Source organism: Xenopus tropicalis, chromosome 3, assembly GCF_000004195.4.
Source record: "Xenopus tropicalis strain Nigerian chromosome 3, UCB_Xtro_10.0, whole genome shotgun sequence".
In the NCBI taxonomy this organism is placed as follows: domain Eukaryota; kingdom Metazoa; phylum Chordata; class Amphibia; order Anura; family Pipidae; genus Xenopus; species Xenopus tropicalis.
In genome coordinates this window covers 61425171-61450169 of record NC_030679.2, presented here as the reverse complement: position 1 = coordinate 61450169, position 24999 = coordinate 61425171, and the positions used below count along the sequence as shown (strand labels likewise).

General features: G+C 38.3%; 1 protein-coding gene across 9 annotated transcripts in view; it reads left to right on the top strand.

The window, feature by feature from the left end:
• The first annotated feature begins 300 nt into the window (after positions 1 to 300).
• osbpl8 (oxysterol binding protein like 8) overlaps positions 301 to 24999 on the top strand; it is a 137242-nt gene continuing 112543 nt past the window's right edge. For 5 of the 9 annotated variants that reach the window (XM_012958584.3, XM_012958580.3, XM_012958579.3 and 2 more), the window contains exon 1: positions 23086 to 23280. In XM_012958584.3, coding sequence (XP_012814038.1) covers positions 23239 to 23280 — 42 coding nt within the window. In that variant the 5' untranslated portion in view covers positions 23086 to 23238. Of the gene's footprint in view, positions 342 to 5090; positions 5186 to 23084; positions 23281 to 24999 lie in introns of those variants that run through there. The other 4 variants (XM_031897639.1, XM_018091936.2, XM_012958581.3 and 1 more) reach the window with 4 other exon arrangements.

The window sequence follows — 24999 nt, the reverse complement described above, 5'->3', positions numbered from 1 at the left end:
TTAGGACACAAACTACAAAACCTCAATAACTCGGCACAATGCCTTACACAGCACATATGCATGGCAACAAGGATTCACATCGCAGCCCAATGGAAATCAAACTTATTACATTGTAATAAAATGGCTGGGTTAGTTGTAGATGGATGATATGTTTCTCCCAGGGTTTTGCATAGTTGGTACCCTGGAACATGGAATAATTAATCACAAACCCAGCCCTTTAATACAGACCTTAGCAGCAAGGTGATTGCTGCAGCTGAGAGCCTTTTAAAAAGACTCCAGTGGGGGGAGGGAGAGTCTCTTCCCCACTACACAGGTAGCAGGAGCTGCGCTGCATGGGAAAGGTACTTATGATTTCTGATTTTGTTTGCTTCTATTAAGTTGGAGTTGGAAAAGCCACCCAACTGTAGTTAGGCTGCCAATTGTGTTTAGCCAGCGCTCAGGTGCAAGGGTTTATTTTCCTGTCTCTTATTTTGTGTTTGTTACTGAAGTTTTGTAACAAAATAAACTGCTGGCACTTGCCTTTAAGAGAGCAACCTCTGTGACTGCTATGTTTACCCTAAAAGACTGTGGGAAGCGGCCCTAAGACACTGAACCAGATCCCCCTGTAGGTTCAAGTGTCACAACATATCGAAAAAATTGAATATATACACACAAACGAAATTCTCAAATACCAACTGGAAAATGAAACAGAGCTATATTTGCAGATATGGGACACCTGAATACTAAATAAAGATAGTCTCTCTAGATCACAAAGCTATGGGTAGGGTCCTCTCCTCTAAACTGATAAAAAACAATGGATAATTGAGGGAGAACTTATACCATGACCAATGAACATCTCACATTAATATTGAAACCTAGAGCGCAAAAAGTACTGGTTCCTGTTTTCTTTCCCCTTTACCCCCCCCTTTCCCTTTCTCCTCTTCCTTTCCCCCCCTCTCTCCCTTTCCCCCCCTCTCTCCCTTTCCCCCTTCTCTTTTTATTATGCATGTAAATATGCAACGAACTGAATGTAAAGGATTACCTAAGCTTGATAACGTATCTAACAAACAATATGCTATGTTTACAAAACATGTCAAAAATCAATAAAAATAAAAGTATATAAAAAAAAAACTGAAGCTTAATTAAGCTAATATATGATGTTCTAATAGCAATTAAATACAAGGATCCAGACTCAGGCTATTATTTGGTAAGCAGTGTTGTGCTGAAAATGGAAACCTCAGAGTTGAGCAGATTAATAAGCTCGATAACTTTCTGAACAGCAAGTGCTCTCTAGTTTCCTTTGAAACAAATATAGCATGTTTCTGGCAGCATACTGTTTAAAGGAAAGCCATTATACATTTCTCACTATACCTGCTGAGCACAGAATGTCTTTATTTTATTTTCACCAAAACCATTTATGTAAATTAATGCTATTATCCCAGACCAGTGGTTCCCAAACTGTTGGACTGATTCCCTTTTAAAAAGGTTCATGAGATTATAGAAGAAGAATGACTATTTGCTCTCTGGGATACAATTAAAGAACCGCAAAAAGTTGTTTTAAGATAGCACTCCAACATGTCCACATGGTTTCCCTAGAAAGAGATACTAGTTACAACAAATAATACTGTATATGTGTAGTGCCTTATAATAAATCCTGTAATGCCATCATTGTCCACTGTCCAGACCACTGGTGATGCAAATGATGCACTGAGCGCTTAAGCCAGTGTTCTATAAGTGGTTATCCAGCTTTTTTAAAATGTTTTACAGCTGAACTACTTTTGGATGGTACTGTACCTACACTCAGGTCCAAACTGGGATTTAGTATAGGCCCTGGTATTTCAAGTATACAGAGTAAACAGACCCCTCACCAAATATAAATAGTGACTGTCTAAAACTATGGAATTTTACAGTAGCCCCTCAGGCATTTGCCAGAACCCACTGATTACCGGTGGCTGTGCCTACATTTACCAGTGTCAAACCTGCTAATGCATGTCCATGTTAACAACTGCATGTATTTCATTTTGAAGCATATCATTCATTTTGTGTGCAAGGGAAGACAGTATCCTTTTAATTTGTTTTATCAGGAATTACAATTACTCCCACATCAACATCTATTTATGGTACATGAAATCTGATTATGCCGGAATACTCAAATAGCTTAGACTTTTAATGCTGCTAGAAATATAAATAGGACTCTAAGAGAAAAGAAGGATTTGGCAAGCAGCCATAAATCCCCTATAAAAACTGCATGAAGCGTATGGTTTAGAAATATATATACCTAAGCTTTGTGTGTTTAGATCCCCCCTTTTAGCACCGAGTTGAGACTTATAGATAAAACAAGTTGTGACCTACATTCTCTTATGGGAATTCCTGGCCAAGTTCTTCCTATACTCACCTTTTTTGTTCTTCATCCATTGTATTTTAGGATATATTCCCTTTGCAATTATACACTGACTGCAAATCTTTGCAAGCTATGCAACTGTTTCTAGTGCCAGCTACTGGAGCATAGCTACTGGTTGTCAATCATGAGGGGGTGTACTTCAGAGCTACATTTGCAAGCTTCAGTTTTTCAATCATAACTGAAAGGGGTATTAATCCAAAAAGAAGTCTGTCCTTCTCTAGATCTATTAATCAACTAGCTTCTTACACATGGGGGCCCCTTCATCAAGGTACGAATCCAAATCACAAAATATGATCATTTCTGATGAACAAAATGCATTTGGTTTCGACAAGAACATTTTGGAACTTTCAGATCGTAAGTACGAAATTTTTTATATTGAAACAATCAGAAACGTATTGGCGATCCGAAAGTCACAAAATTTTCGTATCCCAACGATCGGAAACGGCATGAAACCCCTTCTGACTTTGAAACTTCAATGTATGATTTTGGAAGCTTTCCATAGGACTCAAAGGCACTCTGCAGCTCCAACCTGGCCAAAAGAAAGTCACGATTCTGAAGCTTGAATGAATTCCGAAACTTTCATTACGACGAATACGTTTTTGTCACTCAAATTATCACACATTTTGTCTCAAAGCACGAAAAAGTTGCGGAAATTAACGAAAAACGCAGAAAATATGCACAGTTCTAAAGGTTAGAAAAAATACGATTTTTTTTTGTAATAACAACCAATCGTACATTGATAAATGGGCCCCATTGTGTCAAGAGTTGGAAACAGAAAATATAAGCAGACAGACAGACAGATTCTTCTTTCAGCAGCAATTACTTTTATAAAACCTTTGATTACTATATACTTGGAAGTTGCTAATTATTACATTTTTTTTTTTCATTTTGGTGGAAATTTCTTATTCAGGGGTGCACACATTTAAATTGTATGTTGTAAGTGTAAGTGCTTTCACGTGCTTCTCAAGGCTTATAAATAAAGATTCATTCCCAACAGAGATAAAGTTACCATTTTTTCTGTATGGTGGCCTAATTCTTGAATGCAAAAAGAGGATGTATTCCAGTCTATCCAAGAGTCTACCAACACAAGACAATTTATCATGTATTGTTTTAATATTCACAGTGGAATTATTGCACTTTAAATTAACATTTTCAAAGAAGGAAGTTAAGTGCGGCCTTTGTGGCCTTGCCACAAATCTGGGCCTGCATATCATGTAGCGATAAATAATAAAATAAGTAAGTAAACTCACAAAGCAATAGTTTTTTTTAGATGCCAGGGTCAGTGACCCCCATTTGAAAGCTGGAAAGATATAAAAGAAGAAGGCAAATAATTAAAAAAAAAATATAAAAAAAAATAAGTTATGATGATCAATAGCAAAGTTGCTTGGAATAGGACATTTTTAACTTAAAGGTGAACTACCCCTTTAAATTTCATGAATACATTTTTAGAAATGTGTTTGCTTTGAAGACCACAGGATGTGTCACCAAAATTGAAAAAATGTGTTGCCTTCAGTCTAAGTGCTTACAAACCCAGCCTGCTTGGTTACTAACCACTCTGCGCAGACACCTGCCTATATTTCTTGGAATGACATCTAGCTGGCCTCTTGCCAGCCTCTAGATGAACAAATCATTTGTACATAACAACTTTATGTGGTTACAACAGTTTGCTTATCCTGCTTACTTGGACACTGCAAGTATATCATCACTGCATCATAATAAAGGAACTGTAAATGGTTTATCTCATGTTTTAAATGCAATGATAAGCCTACATTTGCCTACAATGTATATCAGTTGGGCATGTCTTCCCCACCAAAATGACATTATTTGTACTGCATATATCCCCTCAGTTTGCCAGCACCATCACATTTTCCTAAAGCAAATGATAGCTTTCACCAGGTGGCCATTTTTCCTCTGATACATAATCAGATACATTTAAATCTGCAAACAGCATACACGCACACAGACGCTTATTCAGCATATATTTCATCAAGAATACAGGCTCACACAGGCAGAACTGTCTCTGATAAAAGTTCTGCTTTGTTTGAGCTGAACTCAGGAGAGGAGGTTAGGAGAAAAAAATTGAAGCAGACAGTTAGAGGTGAGTTTCTATGGGAACCAGCAATGCCATCTCTTCACTGGCTGCTAGACTGGAGGGCGTGTTTAGTGATCTGAGCATGTCTGGCAAAGTAGGAAACAAAGCAAATTCCTGATTAAGTAGATGTTGCAGCCTTACTGTTAACCTCTGGACAACCAGAGTGGCAGGTATTGAAAGATTTCAAAGAGGCAGTTCACTAATTACATTTTTTGTGTGTGGGGTTTACATGTCCTTTAAGGGGAATTAACCCTCAGACCAAATCTGAACCATCATTTAAGTATTAAAATACTAAAAAAAAAAAGCTATATATATCACGTGTTAAAAAAAATAGGCTTTAGTTTTACAAAATTGCTTTACAAATTATATTGCTTTGGATTTTTGTATTCATTTTTGCTAAATACTGAGGATTTAAAACCATGTTAGATTAAGCATTTGGATTCAGCTTGGCTAAACACAGAGGATTAAAATTCACTTTACATGTACGGTTCAGATTTAATTTGACTTAATACAAAGGATCTGGCTCAATCTAAAGCACACAAAACATGCTGGGGTTTGGATGAACCTAAATTGATGCATGCCTATTTAAAAAGCTCATTCTCTCTGTTACTGTTTTAGAAGACTTCTTTCTTTGTCTCCATGCTGTTCATTACTCTGTGTTGGGCTATGAAGAAAAGAAATAGTTACAACCATGCCTCGCAGCTTTCTCTTAGGTGCGTGATAATGTATTCTTTTACTTTACCTGAATTACAAGGGATTGTGATTCTAAAAAATTTGTAGGGATGATATTTTTTTTATAATTCTCAGCGATACAGCTGCCTGAAATTCCTATTCCAACTTACTAAGGACCCTTTAGTGAGTCAGCTTGTTACACACTTGCATAGGTAAATGTTAAAGGAGTTGTTTAACTTTAAATTAACTTTAAGTATAACTAGAGGGTGCTATTCTGACACAATTTGAAATTGGTTTTCACTTTTTATTATCTGTGGTTTTGCAGCTTTTTTTTCAGCAGCTCTCCAGTATTTAATTACAGCAGCTGGTTACTATGGTCTTGTTTTCCTTAGCAATGGTTTTAATGAGAGACTGGAATATGAATAAAAGGGGGCCTGAATATGGCATTTAACGTAAAAATAATTATAAAATTGTAGCCTCCCAGAGCAAGTTTTTTGGCTACCGGGGTAAGTGACTCCCATTTTAAAGCTGGAAATGATAATGAAGATTAATGATAAAGATGCTGGCAGTAGGATAATCTATAACATATTAAAAATTAACTTAAAGATGACCCACCATTTTAAAGGAGAATAAAAGTCATTTTGGCATTTTACTGCCAATAGATTTGCCACATTAGTGCCACCTAGCACACTATATTTATTCTGCTGAAAAATTTATTGTACCTGAGTAAAGAGCCCTAGAAGCTTTCTCTGATTGCAGCTGCCATTTTAGCTTGGTGTTCATAGCTTCCTGTTTAGAGTCTAGCCTTTATAGCTCAGATTACACATTCCTAAGGGTGGGACGAGCAGGACAGAGGAGAGAACTGGGCAGACTCTGGCCCTGGGAATGAAGAATTTTTCTGACAGAGGATGTCAGATACCTAAGAACATGGTTACAAAAAAAGGAGACAAGAAATCCTGTGTTCCTTTTGACTTGCTAGAGGCAGCTTTTCTGTGAGTGCTTATGGCTGTATTTACATAGACCTTTCTGATAAAGCTTACTTAGTTTTTACCTTTCCTTCTCCTTTAACAGCACCTCTATTCCCTAAAGAGTCATTAGCGAGTCAGGACAAGAAAGGGTCTGGCCTTCCTGCTAAAGGGGCATGGTTTGGTTGGATTAGGGCAGAGCTATTTACTGTAGTACTTGCCCAGTGTGTGGTAAGGTCATGCATGCATTCAAATTACTAAAAGTGTTTAATAAAAAAAAGATATAAAAGTGAAATGGCTGTATCTATACCTTGCAAGATAAAATATCATTAAGCGTGCATCATTTTTAATAAGGAGCAATGTCATTTAAGATATGGGAATCTAACAATGAAGTGCAATAATGACCCAATTCCTTGTGTGTGCTTTTCTAGTTAACTTGAAGGAAATTTGAGTCTTGCTTCGGCTGCTTAAAAAAAATTCCTTACCTATGTTTACATCTGAGAACATTCGGCTCAGTTCATTTGCTCAAGTTGCAGGCCAGGTGCTATCAGACATGCTGAAGTTCCAGTACACACTATCTATGTATGGTCTGCAATTACACTCTGCCAGTTAACTGAGGGTTACACAATATTTCCACTTGTACAGTGTTTAATTCCCAAAATTAGGGTTGCAACTATTAGGGGACTTGTCACCCACACATAAAAAGTTGTATAATAAAAGTGTTAACCATGAAATTAAACACGAAACCCAATTTTTTTTTTAAAACACTCATACATGTTAAAAAGTCAGAGCTGTCAATCATTTATTGCCTGCCCTGCCTTTATGTTTCAGGCATAGAGGCAGGGCAGTAAATTACTTGCACTTTCCATTCATTCAGATGTTACTGGACTCTTCACATTGCCCTGCCCTCCTCATGGCCTATAATTGTGTATCCTGTGCCTGGGCATCAGGTACCCTATTCTGGGATGATGCAAAGCTTATCTTGATAATACGCTGCATCTGCCTGCACCTGGACCAAAGCAATACTTCCAGATAGAGTCACAACTTGCAGATTTTTAAAGTGGAGGGAGAGATTCTCAGCCTGTGCTTATAGTAACATAGTAAGTTATCTCCCATAACCATATATTCCCTCAATTGCTAAGAAGCCATCCAGCCCCTACTTAAAGCTATATAATGTATCAGCCAGCACAACTGATTTGGGGAGGGAATTCCACCACTTCACAGCTCTCACAGTAAAAAATCCTTTCTGAATATTTAAACTGAACCTCCCTTCTTCTAAACTGAGTGGGTGCCCTTGTGTCCATTGGAAGGACCTACTGATAAATAAAGCATTAGAGAGGTTATTATATGATCCCCCTTTATATTTATACATAGTTATCATGTCACCTCTTAAACGCCTCTTCTCCAGTGTAAACAGACCCAACTTGGCCAGTCTTTCTTCATAACTGAGACTTCCATAACCTTTACCAGTTTAGTTGCCCTTGTCTAGACCCTCTCTAATTCAATAATGTTCTGTTTGAGCACTGGAGACCAAAACTGAACAGCATATTTTATATGGGGCCTTACCAGCACTCTGTAAACGGGAAGAATAACACCCTCCTCCCGTGAATCTATACCCCTTTTAATTCAACTAGAAACCTTGATTGCCCTTGCAGCTGCTGCCTGGCATTGCTTGCTACAGCCAAGTTTAGTATCTACAAGGACTCCAAGGTCCTTCTCCATTATGGATTTGCCTATTGCAGTCCCATTAAGGGTATCAGTGGCTTGCATATTTTTACATCACAGGCGCATGAGCTTATATTTATCCACATTAAATCTCATCTGCCACTTAGCCGCCCAGATTGCCAGTTGGTCAAGATCCTGCTGTTGTGTCATCTGCAAACACTGATACATTGCTTACACCCCCATTTATGAACAAGTTAAACAAAAGTGGACCCAATACAGAACCCTGAGGGACCCCACTGAGAACCTTACTCCAAGTAACTGTACCCGATCCTATATCCAGTTACTATACTTTCATAGTATAGTATTTTCAGAATTTCAGTAATGATTCAAATCTTCAAAATTGTGTATGGGGGGCGGGGTCAGGGATTCTGTTAGGAGTGTTAGTGACATGTACATGCTCAGTGGGCTCTGGGCAGCTAGCTAAGCTTAGCAGTTGTTGTAAATAAGCAGAAAATAAGGTTCTCGTGTCATGTAAGCTGATGCTACAGGGCTGATTATTAAATTCTAATGAAAATGGCACTGGTTTCTGAGCTGTCATGTAATGAGAAATTGAATTAATTACTAATCAGTAACTGGTGTAGCACTTGCTCCCATCCAAAGCAAGCAACCAGACAGTCATCTGTACAAAGTTAGCCTTTATTTAAATATAACCAAGAACTAATGGTTTTGTTTCTTCTATTTTAGGCCGTTCTCTTGCAATGAACAATTACTCTTTCATTGTACAAAAGCCTGCAGGACTCTTCTCTGCATTCTAAGGATAACTGGCATGATCTATAAGGAATGAAGCAATTTGATCTTATCCTGCTGCCATGTTGCTAGGAAAATTAGATGCTTATTTGAATGTCTTTCTCTGCCATAAAGCTTTCTTTTAACTAATCTGAGGAAGCTGTAGGAGCTAAGAGGTTTCCACTGGCAAATTAACAAAAACTGAAGCCAAGAGTCCAACTTCTAAAAATGTTGTATACACACCCACCTGCCAATTAAATAATATTCTATGCTTCTAGAAAGTAAAAGATTTACCATCCTGGAGGTCATATACCAACTGTGTGCAAAGGCAGACTGATGTGCAAAAGATTGAGTAGTTTACTACAATATTGATTAACTTGCATTTACCTGTTAGACTATACTGGAAGTCATTGGGCAATTTATGGCCATGCATTTAGCATTTCTGTGCAGTTTTTGAACTTTTCTTTGTGTGTGAATTATAATTTACAGTTCAATATGTTTCACCACTCTAGCAACAGAAGGAATACACAGGTATAATAACATTCACTGATGTTCCTATTGAGGCTGAAAAGACATAGGTCAGCTAAGTGACCATGCTTTAAATACCCTGAGGGGCTCCCAGACTGGCAGTATGTTTTCATGACGCAACAGAGGATGGCAGTAGATGCGGAATTAGGTCTTTTTTTTCTTTGTTTATTGGGACCCTATTCAGATACTCTGCCCTTGACAGAAGGTTAACCACAAGGAGAACAGTCAAGTTCTGTTTTTTATTTTCTCAAGTTTTGTCTTTTAAAACTGACAGAACAGCTTTTTTTCCATTATGGTGGAATTCTCAGATGTTCAGCAGGACCATGGATGAAGACATAAAAGGGAGACAGCCTTATTATCTCAGACAAACAGTTCAGAAAAATTTGTAAAAGAATGATGGTCACCTGCATCAGTGAGTTCTTATCCCTTTATTTAGCTTTCAAGAATTCCAAATTTCTGTGATCCCTAAATACTGGTCTCCCTGAACATAAATGGGATGGCTAAGATTGAAGACAGTATCATAATTGTATCTGTGAGTTTACAAGAGAGAAAGAAACATTGGTGCAAATAAAGTTTAGGAAGAAGACCTCTATTTGATTACATAGCTGTCAGATGCCCCTATAAAATAGGTTTTGCAGCAGCAGTGATATAATCCCATTCCACAGCTTTCCATGACTCTTCTTTAATGTTTTTAGATGGACTCCCATAACTGTGTACTGAATATCAAGTTGCAGTAGTATCACAGTAATTAGTACCTTAAAACAATAATTGCTTATCGTGCAACTATAGTCTATATTCTACAAACTATCCTCCTAATACTGTTCTCCCAACCTGACATTTACTTTAATGGTAATCAGCCTAGGGTAGCAGATTTCGACCCAAAAATTCTCTAGTTCTTGGATTAAAATCCACATGGCATGCACTGAGGCAGGTGATTGCCATTTAAGTAAATGTCAGACGGCAACACCATGAATAGCTGTCTCTATGGCTACACAGCAGCATCTCGATTTAAGCTATATTTGAGCCTCTATTAATGCTAACTACTTTATATCAAAATGCTTCAAAAACCTTTCCCTTTGTTGGTGTTACTGGTCCTTTAAGCCTCTGCTTCATATGAGCAGTATTTTTTAACAAGTGGATGATTACAGTCTAGAGTCTAAAAAAAAAATATTGAGATCACTGCAGGCAAAACAGTAGCATTTAATATGGTAGCCATCCAATATTGCATGTAACATTTTCCAGACATCTCAGGAGATGTAACTCTAAAGGTGGCCATACACGTGGCGATCCGACGATGTTTCGTACGACCATCGGTCGCACGAAACATCGTAAGATCCGCCACACACCATTCAGGGCTGAATCGGCAGGTAAGGAGGTAGAAACAATAGGATTTCTACCTCCTTCTGCCGATTCAGCTCTGAAGGGAGAATTTTGGTCAGGCGCCTTCTATGGCGCCCGATCAAAATTTTCAAACTTGTCCGATCGGCGAGTCGTCCGATATCGGCAGCTTCCTGCGATATCGGTCGACTCGCCGACATGCCATACACGCACCGATTATCGTACGAAACGAGGTTTCGTACGATAATATCGGTGCGTGTATGGCCACCTTTAGTCACTGTTCTTCACATTGTCTAGATGAGGCTTATTAATATGCTTTTAAAATTTGTAACCCATTTCTAAAGCAGGATTGCAATCCAGAATACAGTTATTATTATATATTATTATGCTTTATTTATATAGTGCTGACATATTCCACAGTGAGTATACAGAAAGTATATAAGAGTCATAGAGAGTATTTATCATTCACTATATGCATCACGCATCAGTCCTTCCTTAGTGGCACAACTGGTGTAACTCACTGCATTGTAACTCACTGCATTATTAGTGTGAGAGATAGGGAAACCTGGTGGTACCTCCATCTAATAGGTTCCCAGGGAGACATCGTAGGGAGTCCCACTAGGAATAAAAACTTTAACAGACCAAAATTGATTCTTACGCCAGCGAGAATGACATTGTTCCATTTATTTTCAAAAAGGCTGAAATAAATAAAAATGTTATGATGATATTGACATGACAAGCAATGTGTGCACTGCAAATTATATATAGCAACTGGATCAACCAGCAGTTAGGCAGGTTTCATATAGACATAAAAGGTTAAACTTAATGGAGTGTGTCTTTTTCAACCTAACATGTTACTATGTTAGTAACTATGAACATATGGCTAAAGCTGGCCATACACGCACCGATAATATCGTACGAAACCTCGTTTCGTATGATATCCAATGCGTGTATGGCAAGTCGGCGAGGTTAAAAGATTTTGATCGGGCGCCATAGAAGGCGCCTGAGCAAAATCTGCCTTCAGGGCTGAATCGGCAGAAGGAGGTAGAAATCCTATTGTTTCTACCTCCTTATCTGCCGTTTCAGCCCTGAACGGTTAGTGGCTGATTGAACGATCTTTCGTGCGACCGATAGTCACACGAAAGATCGCAAATCGCCACGTGTGTGGCCACCAAAAGTACATTTATATCAACTTTTCAGAATACATAAAATAGTAACTGTAAATAGTAGAAAGTACAATTACTTTTGTACAGTTAAGGGAAGTAATAAGAAGGCACTATATAATTTAACATGAATCTGAAAGCTTTATAGCATAGTGCATAGCAAGAAAAAAGGCATGCATTTTGGACAGTTACCCTAGTCTTAATGAAAAGAAAATCCAGGCTGGAAAGCAATGTGAGAGTGGGCCACAAAAAAGTTCTGTCAGCACACCCATGCCTCCTCAGAGCGTTAACCCGGTGCTTAGCCTAGAGGGTCGGTACCCTCACATAGAAGGAAGTTGACTGGCACAACTAGTACAATGCAAGCGGGGCTTAGCCCCTGCATGTTTATTGAAAGTGTAGCATTGTAGTGGGCCATAGGACAGTCTTATAATATATGTTGTCTGTGTTGTATGCTTCCACCTGTTTGCATTAAAGTTCCATTGGCTCCTTTTCAAGGAATACATGGAATGTATTTACACCTACTACAGCTAAATAAAGGCTGGGGATTCAGGGTTGTGACTTCAAACATAATTATTATCCCAAAGATTATTTACCTTTTAATTCTATGAAACAAAGTTTCCTAGGACCCCAGTGATTGTGTCCCCCTTAGCATCACTTATGCAGAGGGAGAGAAACAGAATCCATAAGGGACCCTAACACTTATCCAATATTAACTCAACTCTACTAGGTACATGGTAGAGGAAAGGATTCTTCCGACCTGAGACAATATAATGCTGTAAAGCCACTGAACAACACTGTTATTAGCCAGAAAAAAGGCTTTGCACATTTTTATAGTAACATCATATTCTCTTGTCTAATACAAGTCAATATAAAACGCACATAAAAACAATTATTGTTTGTCCATATGAAAATTACAAACCATATACATTAACCAATACTTTTTTATTTTTAAAAATTCTAATAAACTAATTTCCAAGAATGTCTCTACATTTACTAAAAAGTCTGAACTGAAAAATTCAGCACAAGAAAAGTCGGAAAGATCCTGTATTTTTTTGACTTGTCAAAAATCCGAAACCTCTAAAGTTTCAAAGACAAAAGAAGGATCTTCAAGGAAAGGAACCTCTGCCATTACCTTCTACATGATCTTGGCAAGTTTTAGCTGTGAGAAAGGTAGTCTCTGAAGTTTAAGGCTGATGCCACACATAGCATATGTTATGACACTTAAAAGTAAAAAAATGAAAATACTACAGTGGCATATAAAAGTAGTGCGCCCCCCCCCCCACGCAAAGAATCCTGGGAAGGGCCTGGTGTGCACTGTAAACTATGCGCTCCCCTCTACATGCCCACTCGCATGTTAATGTGGTCATTCTACTGTTATGCAATGGAAACACTGGCTTAATCAAGAGCAGTTGGTTTATTCAGGTATGCTGAATTTAGGTGCCTTCTGATGTAAGTGATTACCCTACTACAATGTACAACAACCAAGGTGGCTTCCCTGTACACCTGCCCCTTAAAGGGCTTGTTCACCTTTCATTTTTAAGTATTTTTTTTTTTTATTATTTGTGGGTTTTTAGTTTTATAGCTTATTCTTCTGCAACCATCTGGTTTCTAGGGTCTTGTTTACCTTAGCAACCAGGCAGACCAGAGAGACTGGTCTTTGAATAGGAGAAGGCCTGAAAAGAAAGATACGCAGTAAAATGTAACAATAGTAGTAAAATTATAAGCTCAAAATGAATCAATAGCAAGGCTTTTGCCAATATCGGTCGCCCTGTCAACTCACCATACACACACTGAATATCATATGGAAGCTCCTTTTGTACAATAATATCTGTGCATGTATGGGCACTAGTGATGAGCAAATCTGTACCGTTTCGCCTTGACGAAAAAGATTTGCAAAACGGTGAACATGTCTGCGACAATTCTTTTGATGCCCGCAACTATATTTTTTTGATGCCCGTGACTATTCTTGTGACGCAGACGCCAATTTTTGGATGCGCTGCAAATTTTTCCGCAGCAAATTTTTTTCATCCGTCTCGCGAAACAATCCGCCAATGGCGTAACGCAGAAATTTGCAGCGAATCCATGCCTGACAAAACATTTCGCCCATCTATAATGGGCACCTTTACCGCAGACTGTGTAATAACTATAATGAGTATTTCACACAATGTTTTACTACTTGTAAATGATGCACTGTAATTTATGTATTTAAGCTTTGGTTGTGGGCTACAAATACACATACTATAATTAAGTTAACTTTCTGGGAAATATAGAAAGAAAAGAGTTACTTGAGACATTTGCTAAATGTCTTGTTGGTTTCATGTGGGTTACAGTAGTAAGATCCATTCGGTGCTAGATCTTTGTATTCAGGCAAAGATAAAATAGTCAAGTGAGAACTGTAAATATTCATGCGAGGTTCTGCTCTAATGTGACAAGTTTCCACTGTCTAGATTAAATCTGCATTGTACATTTGACTGACCTCTCTCTTAAACAAACATACAAGTCTTTAGAAATGTGCAATATTTTAAGATCACAGTAAAAAGTCTCTTTATCTATCCTTGTGTTTCCCTTGAGGGCAATGTCACATGAAGGACATTTCCTTATTGATTACATTCCAGCAAAGGATTACACAAAATATAACCAAATGCTTTCTATGAGTGCTTGTACTCACTGCTTATCCTAGCATACAGTAACTTGCCCTTTACCAACACTCTTCTGGGACATTTGTCTTGCATACCATGGCAAGTATTTCATTTCAGGAGATCAAAAAGCTGATATGATTACCAGCAATGAAGGCAAAACATTGACATAAAAGAATACTTTTCATGGTAAATAAGTATTATAATCTATGAAAAATGTTAGCTCCCCATGTTAATGTCAGCCTATGCAAAACAGCTTTCTGACAAGCTATTATGTATGCATTATGTAATCTACTATCTTGCAAAATAGCTTCTACTTTTAATTAGTTCTTTATCCCTAAGGCAGGGGTCCCCAACCTTTCTTACTAGTAGCCACAGTCAAATGTTAAAAGACTTGGAGAGCAACACAAGCAGCATAAAGGTTCATGGAGGTGCCAAGTTAGGGCTAAGGTTGGCTATTAGGGAGCCTCTATCAGGCTTACAGGGGGCTGTATTTGGTAGGAAATCTTGTTTTTATTCCACCAAAACTTACCCCCAAGTCAGGAATTCAAAAATAACTCCCTGGTTTGGAGGCACTGAGAGCAAAATCCAAGGGGTTGGTGAGCAACATGTTGCCCCCGAGCCACTGGTTGGGGATCACTGCCCTAAGGCATATGCCACACTAGACTTTTCCCCCAGCAGGCAGATGCCAGTCATTGCACACAAATGCTGGGATTAAAAAGAGCAGAATGGCTTAATACCCTAAAAATAGTGACAACTTTTATCAAGAAATGCTTTGGTACAAGTTGAGTTATAAGTTCATCATTTACTATATATATATGATGGGTATACATAAGCTGTAGATGTTTTTCTGTATTTTTTGTGTGGTCATGTGTATAAAGGTGGAAATACAAGGTAAGGTATATGGCAAGGTCGCCAAGGAGCAAATCTTTCCCCTAGTATGCCCATATCATGCTAATACACAGGCTTAGGACATGCTTCATATATGGTAGCAGAAGTATGCCCAGTAAATTACACTTCTCTTTTTTTTTGCTTAGAAGTGTTTGCTTGCCCTAAGGTGATGTGATCAACTTTGATGTGATTGCACCACATTGAAAGTGTCTGGGTGTGTGGGGGGCACAAAAGGAATTTTGTTGCATGTGTAGCAAGTAAGTATAAGGTATTTTAAAAGGTTACCTGAAGCTAAGTAAACAAATCCAGTAAAACATAAAAAAAATCTCTGCACAATGCCTTTTTCATAAGCCTCCCTCTTCAACAGCCAATCTTGGCATGTTTGGTGTTGGCTCATTGAGAGCTCATATGAATGAGGTGACCTTCTAGTTTTTTTTCTCCCATTGTATAATACTGTACATTGTAGCGTTTTGTAAACAAAGAATATAATTTTTCTGAGGTTGCTGAGAAAAATTGAACGGATACCATCATGCCATAATTTCTCCTTTAAAATATTTTCATCTTGTTTATTTGTAATTGAACTGGGAACTTGTTTTTGAATATGTTGAATAAAAATAAGTATTGTATTTTTAATCTCACTAGTCAGTGCTGGATCTACTCTGCCCTGCAAAAAAAATCTTCAGAGGGGCCCAGCACAGAGTAGAAAACTTACTGGGCCTCCTCACCCTGCCACATCAGACCTGTGCCCCCATCCTGTAAATCCCTGCTTCCTGCCCGCTCTCCTACCATGGAGCTAGCGCGGAGTGGAGATTTACCTTCAAAATCGAGGAAGCAGAGCCTGTGGTCTGGGTCCCACCCTCCCTTGGGCCCCCCAGGGCCGCGGGGTCTGCTTCCTCTATTGTTAAGCCACTGTAACTAGTTCACTAAAACCTTGGGACAGGAGCACAGGCACAGGCACAGAGTCTGAGATAAGTGATTATACTCATTGGGCTGTGTATCTTGTGCAAGGGAATGGGCACCAGGTCCCCCATTCTGGCACAGAAAAAAGATTTTGGGCTGATACAAAGCTTGCCTTCACAAAATGGTGGCTGCCTGCTTGCTGTGAAAGGAAATTTCAAGACTGAAGGAAACAAGATTGAAAAAAAGTGTTACTAAACTTTATTTTGCTTGTAAAACACAATAGAATAGTATTTGGAATTATTTCTTTATGAGGCAAAGGTGTATTATTATTATTATTAGTGAGGGCTAATAATTTCTCACTCTCATGCTGCACCTGAGGAAAGGAAGGTACCAACTAAGAATATCTGGCTCACGTGCAGCTCCTGAGGGAAGGGAAAGGCCCTACTAATAATACCTGTCTCACATGCTGCCCTTGAAGCAAGGGAGGGGACATGTAACTGAAATACCATCTTGCCCTGATAGAACTAATCATAACGTAGTCTGCTTTTCTAAAGGATGAAGTTTCTTGTAATGAGTAAATGTCTTACATTGTAATGTTTGCCCATATTTGAGTAAATCTGTGTGATTGTTATTATTCTAATGAGGTTAAAGCAGAAGGAAAGGTAAAATCACTGTGGGGGTGCCAAAATGTTAGGGACCTACCTGTTATTGTAATCAGTTACCTTATACCCTGGGTTGGTGTTCCTCTAATGCGAAAACCACACTAGTGGCTTCAGACAAGCAATCCTCTTCCTCCTGTCTTCTTTCTTCACGATTCCGGGGCCAAGGCATGCGCAACAGAGTGAAAAGTTAGAGTTAAAGTTTTGCTTTTCACTCTACTGCACATGTGCAAGTAGCGCAAAGACAGAAGAAGGAAGAGGATCATTCCTCTCGCAGCTACCCCAAGCTGGTGCAGTTTTCTCCTAACAGGACCACCGTCCCTGAGCATTAGGAAAGCAATTACAATCACTGGGGGGAGCGTAACGTTTTGACACCCTCCATTGATTGTACCTTTCCTTTTCCTTTAAAGTTTAGTATAGTACTAATTTGACACAACTGGTACATTCAAAGTAGTGTATGGTTTTCTCTTGTTTTGGGTAATGATAAAAAGGGACAGAAGCATGTACACATCTGGACAGGTAATTATTGTTTTTTTATGAACATTAATATTTATACAACATTTATAACTCATTTGACTAGCCTTGGTCTGCAAATTCTCCAGTGTGATTTTATTCCCCATTATATCTCTATATAGGTATGTTTTTAATAGTTATAATGATAAATTATTGGTCAGAAAAATAGTAGACAATAATCCCTACAAACACAATTACAACTGTGCTTGTTTTTACAAATTTGACACAACCGTAGAGAGCACAAATCGGCACGTAGTTTAATTTTGCTGTAGCTGTGGGTAAAAACATGGCAAATGGAATCCTAAATTGTACTTGTGTACTTCAATTGCATTTGTAAATGACCCTTCATGGCTTATATTTTATATTTATGTGAATCAATGCAAATATGTTTTTTGTATTTTGCAAAACAACCTACAGTATACTCAAAGTTTTACTGGATATTTTGGCAAAATAGGTATGAAAAATAGGTTGTTTCCTGTAAATTGTTGCTTAGTTTTTCCTGCTATTGACATTATATTAGAGGTACATATAGTTACTGACCAGGTCACAGATTTAAATATATGATGCAGTATTTTTGTGGCATTTTCTCATATGATCAGCTATCATTATCCTATAACAGCAATTTTCAGTTGTTTTAGTTTGAGCCCCCACCTCATCTAAAATTTCAACTCAAATCTTTATCATTTAGCTGCTTTAAACCTCCCTATAATATAGAAGTGTTACAATTCTTTTTTCAATATTCATTTCTATAATGCCTTACACACTTTAACCACAGTTTAAATTTACAAATGTTCAAGTCTTCAGTGGTATCTTTGTCAGAATTACAAATGAGAATATGGTAATTGTACAAATGTAGGCCATTCAATATTCAATATTTTTTTTTTGTTTAGTGGAATGTAATTTCCATAGCAATTGCAGTCTGCTCAGAAGTCCCTTATAGTGTGGCCAGCTGGGATGTTTCTAGGGTACCCATGAGTTTTTCCTTCTTGTAAATTCTGTTACAAAAAGGAGGTTTTTCAGGTCTTGCATCTTATATATCTACACAACAAATATTACAGTAATTTACTGAATTCCATTCACATTTTTAAATAATGTTTTGTAAACAAATTAGAATTTGAAATCATTTTGTAAACACATTAGAAATGCAGGCAATATTTCCGTAACCCATTAATGACCACTCTCACAGGACACATTATTTGTGTATTTTATGTATGTATGCGTGTACAATAAAAAATATAGATATGCAATAGGAGAAATAAAAGCTACGAGCAATCAAATACATGTGACAGTGCCCCTAATACTGATTCTGAAGCAGTGTGCCCACCTGCAGCCTTCCCCCTTGAAACCTGCTCCTATTTTCTATTAGAAAAATGAAGCTGTACAGGCACTGTACCCAGTGTGGCTCTGTTTTTTTTTTTATTATTAGTTTTCCAATGCCACAACTAAAAATCTAAACCTGCCTCCCCAGGCCTTTTCTGGCCACAAATCTGGGCCTACATGTAGACAATATGTTACCTTTACCTGTAGTTGATATTTTCCAATAATTTTCTCTTTGAAGAACAGTTTATTTATACATACAGTATTAATGTACGTCTAACATACAAGTAACCCTACATTTTGTAACAATATAAATCAGTGTATATATGATATATATCAAATAGATTGAAAGCACTACGGGGCAGGGACCTCCATCCTCTTGTGTCTTTGACTCTTAACTTATTGCAACTGTATTTATCTTGTATCTATCTGTGTTTATTGTTGTACATTGTATTTATCTATTATTATCTTAGTAATCCCATTTGTATTAATGTATTCTACTGTACAGCGCTGCATACATAAGTAGTGCTTTATAAATAAAAATATACATACACACATATATATATATATAATAAGATGTGAGCTCCAAGCATGCCCCACAAAGAAAAGGCTCAGCACTTGGCATTTTGGCTAAAACTGTTCCATTTGTGTTAATATTGTAGCTTCTTACAAGAATAGTTACAGGAAGAGGAGAGGTTGTGGCTATTGTGAAAGCCAGGGCACTCAGAGGGCCACAAAAGAACAAATTGATTCACAAATTCTACACTGAATTTAGAACAATATTAGGTCAAAAAGCTAGTGCATAAATAGTCATAAATATAGGGCTTGAGGAGCTACTAGTAGCAGCAACATGTCAGGGCTACAAAAATAAACAATACTGAAAAATTTACTGATAATTATCTCTATGTGTGTTTTAGCAGAGGCAATTCTCTGTATTTTCTGGCATTTAGTAGCTGTGACAATTAGCTACTACGCAGCTTTGTGTGCCTTCGGTGGATAAATAGGTGTAATTCAGACATGGGTAGTCATGGGCTAGATATGCCAAACTTTACCCCTAAATGATGCTTCATCTATGGAGGTCCAAGTATTTTTGGCTTCCTTTTGGCTTTTGGGTACTGAAGAGTTGGCACCACTTAAATGGCTATTTTATTAATAGCATAAGAGCCTGCAGGGGAGGATTTGAGGTTGCTTTAATGCCCTGCAAACCTTAACTTTATGCTTCTAGTTGGGGTTAGGAAGGATTCATTCATAGACTAAAGCAATGAGAAAATGTCAAGTCCTGTTACTTTTATATACACAACATTGCTAGAATACAACCTTACCTCAGCTTAGATAAAACTAAAATACTTATTCAGTCCATTATTCTCATCTTGACTTACTCCTTGCATGCGTTCCAATATATCACCTTTCACAACTCCAATCTGTTCTAAACACTACTTATATAGATTGTAAGCTCTATGGGGCAGGGACCTCCTTCCTCTTGTGTCCTCGACTCTTAACTTATTGCAGCTGTATTTATCTTGTATCTATCTGTATTTATTGTTGTACTTTGTATTTATCTATTATTATCTTATTAACACCGTTTGTATTAATGTATTCTACTGTACAGCGCTGCGTACATAAGTAGCGCTTTATAAATAAAGATATACATACATACATACTACTTCTAAACTTATTCATCTATCTCATCACTCCACATCAGACGCTCCCTCTATGCATATCCCTTCACTGGCTCTTAATCTCCTCTTGAATCAAATTCAGATTACTAACACTCACATTAAGGGCAGTGGCAGAGGGGGAGGACTAATCTACCCACAATGCCATCCCACTGGCAAAAATGTAAAAATGCTGGTGGGATAGCATACGCGTCACTATGATTTGCCAAAGTTGCCCTGAGAGGAAACTTCGGGAAATTGTAGTGACGCGTATGCCATCCCACCGGTGATTTACATTCTTGCCGGTATTGCCAATTGTCGCCTGCGGCAATAAGGATTTGTCGCGAGGCGACTAATCTCCTCGTCTGCCACTGCCCTAAAACTCTCTGCCTTGAGCTATCAGACTCTTCCTTGTCTTCCAAACATTCCCTAAAGAACTGTATTCAATGTATCTTGACTAATCAGACATCAATTTATCAAAAATTGTTTTCATCTTGCTTATTTTATAAATGTACTCTAACCCTTTAGATTGTAAGCTCTTGTGAGTAGGGCTGTTTGATCCTACATTTTACTCTGTAACCCAAATTACAGACCCATGTATATTTTTTATTAATGAAAAGCACTGCATCATATGCTGGCACTATATAAATTAATGATAATGATAAATATGATCTCTGGAGTAATACAATTCTGAATTTGCCAAATATCTACCTGTCTGAAATGCGTTGGGCTGCCTGCAAAGATTTGTTGAGGAAAATTGCTTAATGTCTGACTTGAAAGTTTTCTGGAGAAAGAAAAAAGTCTGCGGCTGTTTATCATGGTTTGGACTAGGGTCAATTATGCACTTTCTGCTTTGTAGTAGGCTTGGGAAAGGTCCTTTAGTGGAAGAACTATAATGGCTTGCACCGAGAAATCTCGTGTTTTTATGCATATTTCGGCTACATGTGCCTGCACCCGAGCGTATTCCATTCATTCGGGTGCAAGCACATGTAGGAGGCGTAGGGCGGTATTTTCAGCAAGCCTTTTCCACTTGCCGAAAATATCCGCCCTACGCCTCGTCTGGCATTAGCCTTACCCAGGGATTACATTTTAAATATTTCCTAGCAGTTGTCATTAAAAAGATTCCACACAGCTGTATGTAAATCCTTGCTTAAATAAAGGTAATAGACAAATTGAATCATAGCAACATTCACTTCTCCCATTATATTTTTATGCATTTGTGGATTTGTACTATAGGTTTTAGCCCCCATTGTGTTCTTTTCTTTTTATTTATTTCACATTGAACTTTCCATTCAATATCAGAGACAATGTATTGCAATGCTGCCAGTACCATGTTTATCCCAAATGACACCTTGGCACATGAGCTGCAGGAAAACCTGTTACACACAAGTTGGATCATTGCATCTGCTTTACAGGGAGTGGAGCTGGATTAATACGGCACATCTTAATTATCATATATAAATGTTGGTCACAAGTGATTCCTAACACTTATTGCAACCTTCAAGCACATAGTAGTAAAACAGAGTTTCATATATCCAAAGAATTGCTTACCGCAATTAATATTTGAGTACTCACAATTCTCAAATATCAGTCCTAACACTTCAAGGCATCAAAAATAATCCCCTTTTGTGGATAACTATCTGCTATCACTGTACTAGTTGGTTCCATTAAAGTACTCTATGTAATTATGTATGTACATTTGTATTCATATGTAGATCACCGTATAACCAGTTTTGAAGATTAAACCCAGCACAGTACTGACCTCACAACAACTCCCCACTGGAAGTTGAGCTTTTCATCAGCATATTATCTGTGTAATTTGCACTGTTCTGCTAAATTCTGTTGCAACAGAACTATACACAAGAGTATTTAAAGGGTGAGTGAGCTTGTACTGTACATAAGTATGGAACACATACTGCTTTTACTGTATGGAGCACAGATTCTTTCCTTAGCTGTAGCACAGATTGTGAGAAAAACTTTACTGCTGATAAAAGAACCTAAGCTTAATTTATTTAAAAGGCTGACACCTTTCAAACCACCTCCAACAGTATGAAAAGATGTATGACATGCTTACATGCTTCTACTCTCCAGTGCCCGGTACCAGTCTACTTTTATAGGCCATCCTTTTACCCGTGTTCGAGCTATAAGCATTGCTCCAAGCATTTATGACATGCCTAGAGTGTTTCCACCAGTCTTTCACATAAAGCACAGGTTGTGCTCCCCAGTGTTTTGTGACAGCAGCAGGGTGTGCATCCCCCCTAGTGTTTCATGACAGGCGCAGAGTGTGTGCCCCCAATGTTCATGGGGGAGATGAAGAATGAAGTTGGCTAATCTGATCTGTATAGCGCTCTCCGAGATTTTGCTGCCCTGACTGTAATTTACACTTACTGGAACACTATAGCATTGCAGTCAGTGACCTAAAGGAACAGATTCAGGTTGCTTGTTGTTCTGCTGTGAGAGTTCCAGTGAGTGTGAATTACAGGCAGGGCAGCACACAGTACACAGGAAATTCGCGAATGTGCAATTTTCAGGTGCTTGTGAGATGTTTTGTGGCTAATCTTCTCTGACTTGTTAAATGAAATGCGTACTGTGCCGTCCTCTTACTCCCTCTGAACTGGATGAATCTGACGAGACAGCCCAACCCCGCCTCCTCCCTCCCCTCTTCCTTCTTCGGTGCAACCTCCTCTAAAAGCTGATCCTTTGAATAACGATACACTATCCTGCTTTCACCCTCACCCAACGCAATCCCTCGGACTGATTTAATCATGCAGTTTTAAAAACAGCGTGGATCTAGCACCGGCAGTTCAGTTTCAAGCACAATACTGACATCTTTACCGCTAGGAAGAAGGCAAAAGCAGCACTTCCGCCTATGTACTTCCTGTGCAGGACTCGGACTTTCCCCCCCCCCCCCCCCCCCCCCCCCCCATTTTTGCGCATGCGCATGAACTCGATTTTTCGCAGCAACTCTAAACCCTCCATGGTGGGGTACTGCGCATGATACTGATAGGGACAGGAATATAGAAGAGGCCAGTGACATGCTAGAAACCTAACTATAGATAACAGAGCATCTGTTTCGACATGGAGACTATCAGCTTAGATGGGGAACATGAGAAAACTCCGGTAAGTCGCCTGCAGCTGTCTTTGGCAGATTAAAGCCAGTTTTCCCTGACTGGTGACTGTTTTGGGCGTTTTGCTTCTTTATCATGATTAGACTCATTGACGTGTATCATGCTGAAACTGCATCCCCCTGCTGTCCTAGGCAGCCTAGGCTCTGGGGGATGCTGGGAGTTGTGAATAGACAGTAGCTGAAGGATTGCGCTTTGGACATCTCCTTGTTATATGTCTCAATTTGGCTTAGTGTCCCGGGGTAAATGGTGTCTCAAGCAGTCGTTAAATTTACTTTGTACCGGGTGCTGCGAACGTTGAAATTAGATGTGACAGATTTACCTGCTAAAGGACTGCTCTAGTTCCCCTCATTTAGCATGTGTGGGTCTGGTATGGCTGCAGTGGCAGCTTTGCCATTGCCGGTCACTATGTAGTTGAAGGAACGCATGGGCTTGCAAAGCTGTGTGCATTGTGCTTATATTCCTCCCGGGAACTCTTGCATAATTTAAAGAAATCTGTTCATTCTCTAACTTGTTTAAATATTAATTGCTGGGTGTTCCAGCTGTCCTGCTGATCCTGTATTTCTCATACTTTAGTTCCGGTACATAAGTGCACTTCCCTGCCCCTCAGTTGTTCCTGTGTTTCAGTTTTAGATTGAAGATCTAATCATAAAAGATTTAGAAGACCGCATGATATAGAGACCAGTCTGTGCTTCAATTCCTGCAGGAATTTTGTTTCCTCCCAATAGTGCTGTCTAACTTTTTCCATTGAGTGGGCAGATAAAACATGAACATGCTGTATTATATTAAATGCATATGTGGATCCTTTCTGCGGGTCAGCTGCATTGGCAATTGTCTGAAAGGCCACATATGGACTGTGAATGTTCAGCAGGACCAACTTGTCTTTGAGAATTTCTTTGGTCTTTATAAAGCTGGAATTTAGGCTATAGGGTACTGCAGATTTTTATTTTTTTTTAAAGTAACAATCGAGCATAATTTGCAGTTAATGTAAATATAAATCAATTTTACTGCTACTGCATGCAGATAAATAAGGCCAATGCTCTTAAAGGTCTTTCTGAGTTCATGGCGAAAAAACTGGGTCAGAAAATTGGCAAGTGCTGCTGCAAGGCAGACAGCAGTATTAGTGTCTTTTTACTAGATATCAGAACCATCAGATTATAAATTTATAATGCTAGGATGTATTATAGATGGGCAACTTGTTATCGCCAAATGATGAAAATAGGAACCTTTAAATAGCCTTTAGATAAAAAAAGCTATTTTAAATACTGGTTCTGGCACAATTTATTTCATTCCTTCAAAAGCTTCCCCACCTGCAAAATTCTTTCTAGAAAAGAGACAGCCTTCTGTGTGTGATGTGAGTACCAGCTTAATAGAGAAATGTTTTATAGAATAAAGTGCATTGATATTTAGTTGTGTCATTGACTTTTATAGATTTTATTATAAATAGTAACTTAACAAATGCAGACTGTTTTTAAGATTGCAGTAAGTGTTATGCAGATGTAAGGGATGCAGCAGTACAATGAGAGGTGATGTTCAATGCAAGTCAGTTTAATTACATTAATATAAGCGAATTTCCCACCTTTTGTGACCTGTTTACCTTTTATAAAAGGTGGAATTCTGTTGCATCGATGTATGTGGCTTCAAGAGCTTTGGTTTTTTTGTTTTTTTTTTTAAATAATCTAAAATCAGTGATGTATAGAAATACAAGAATTTT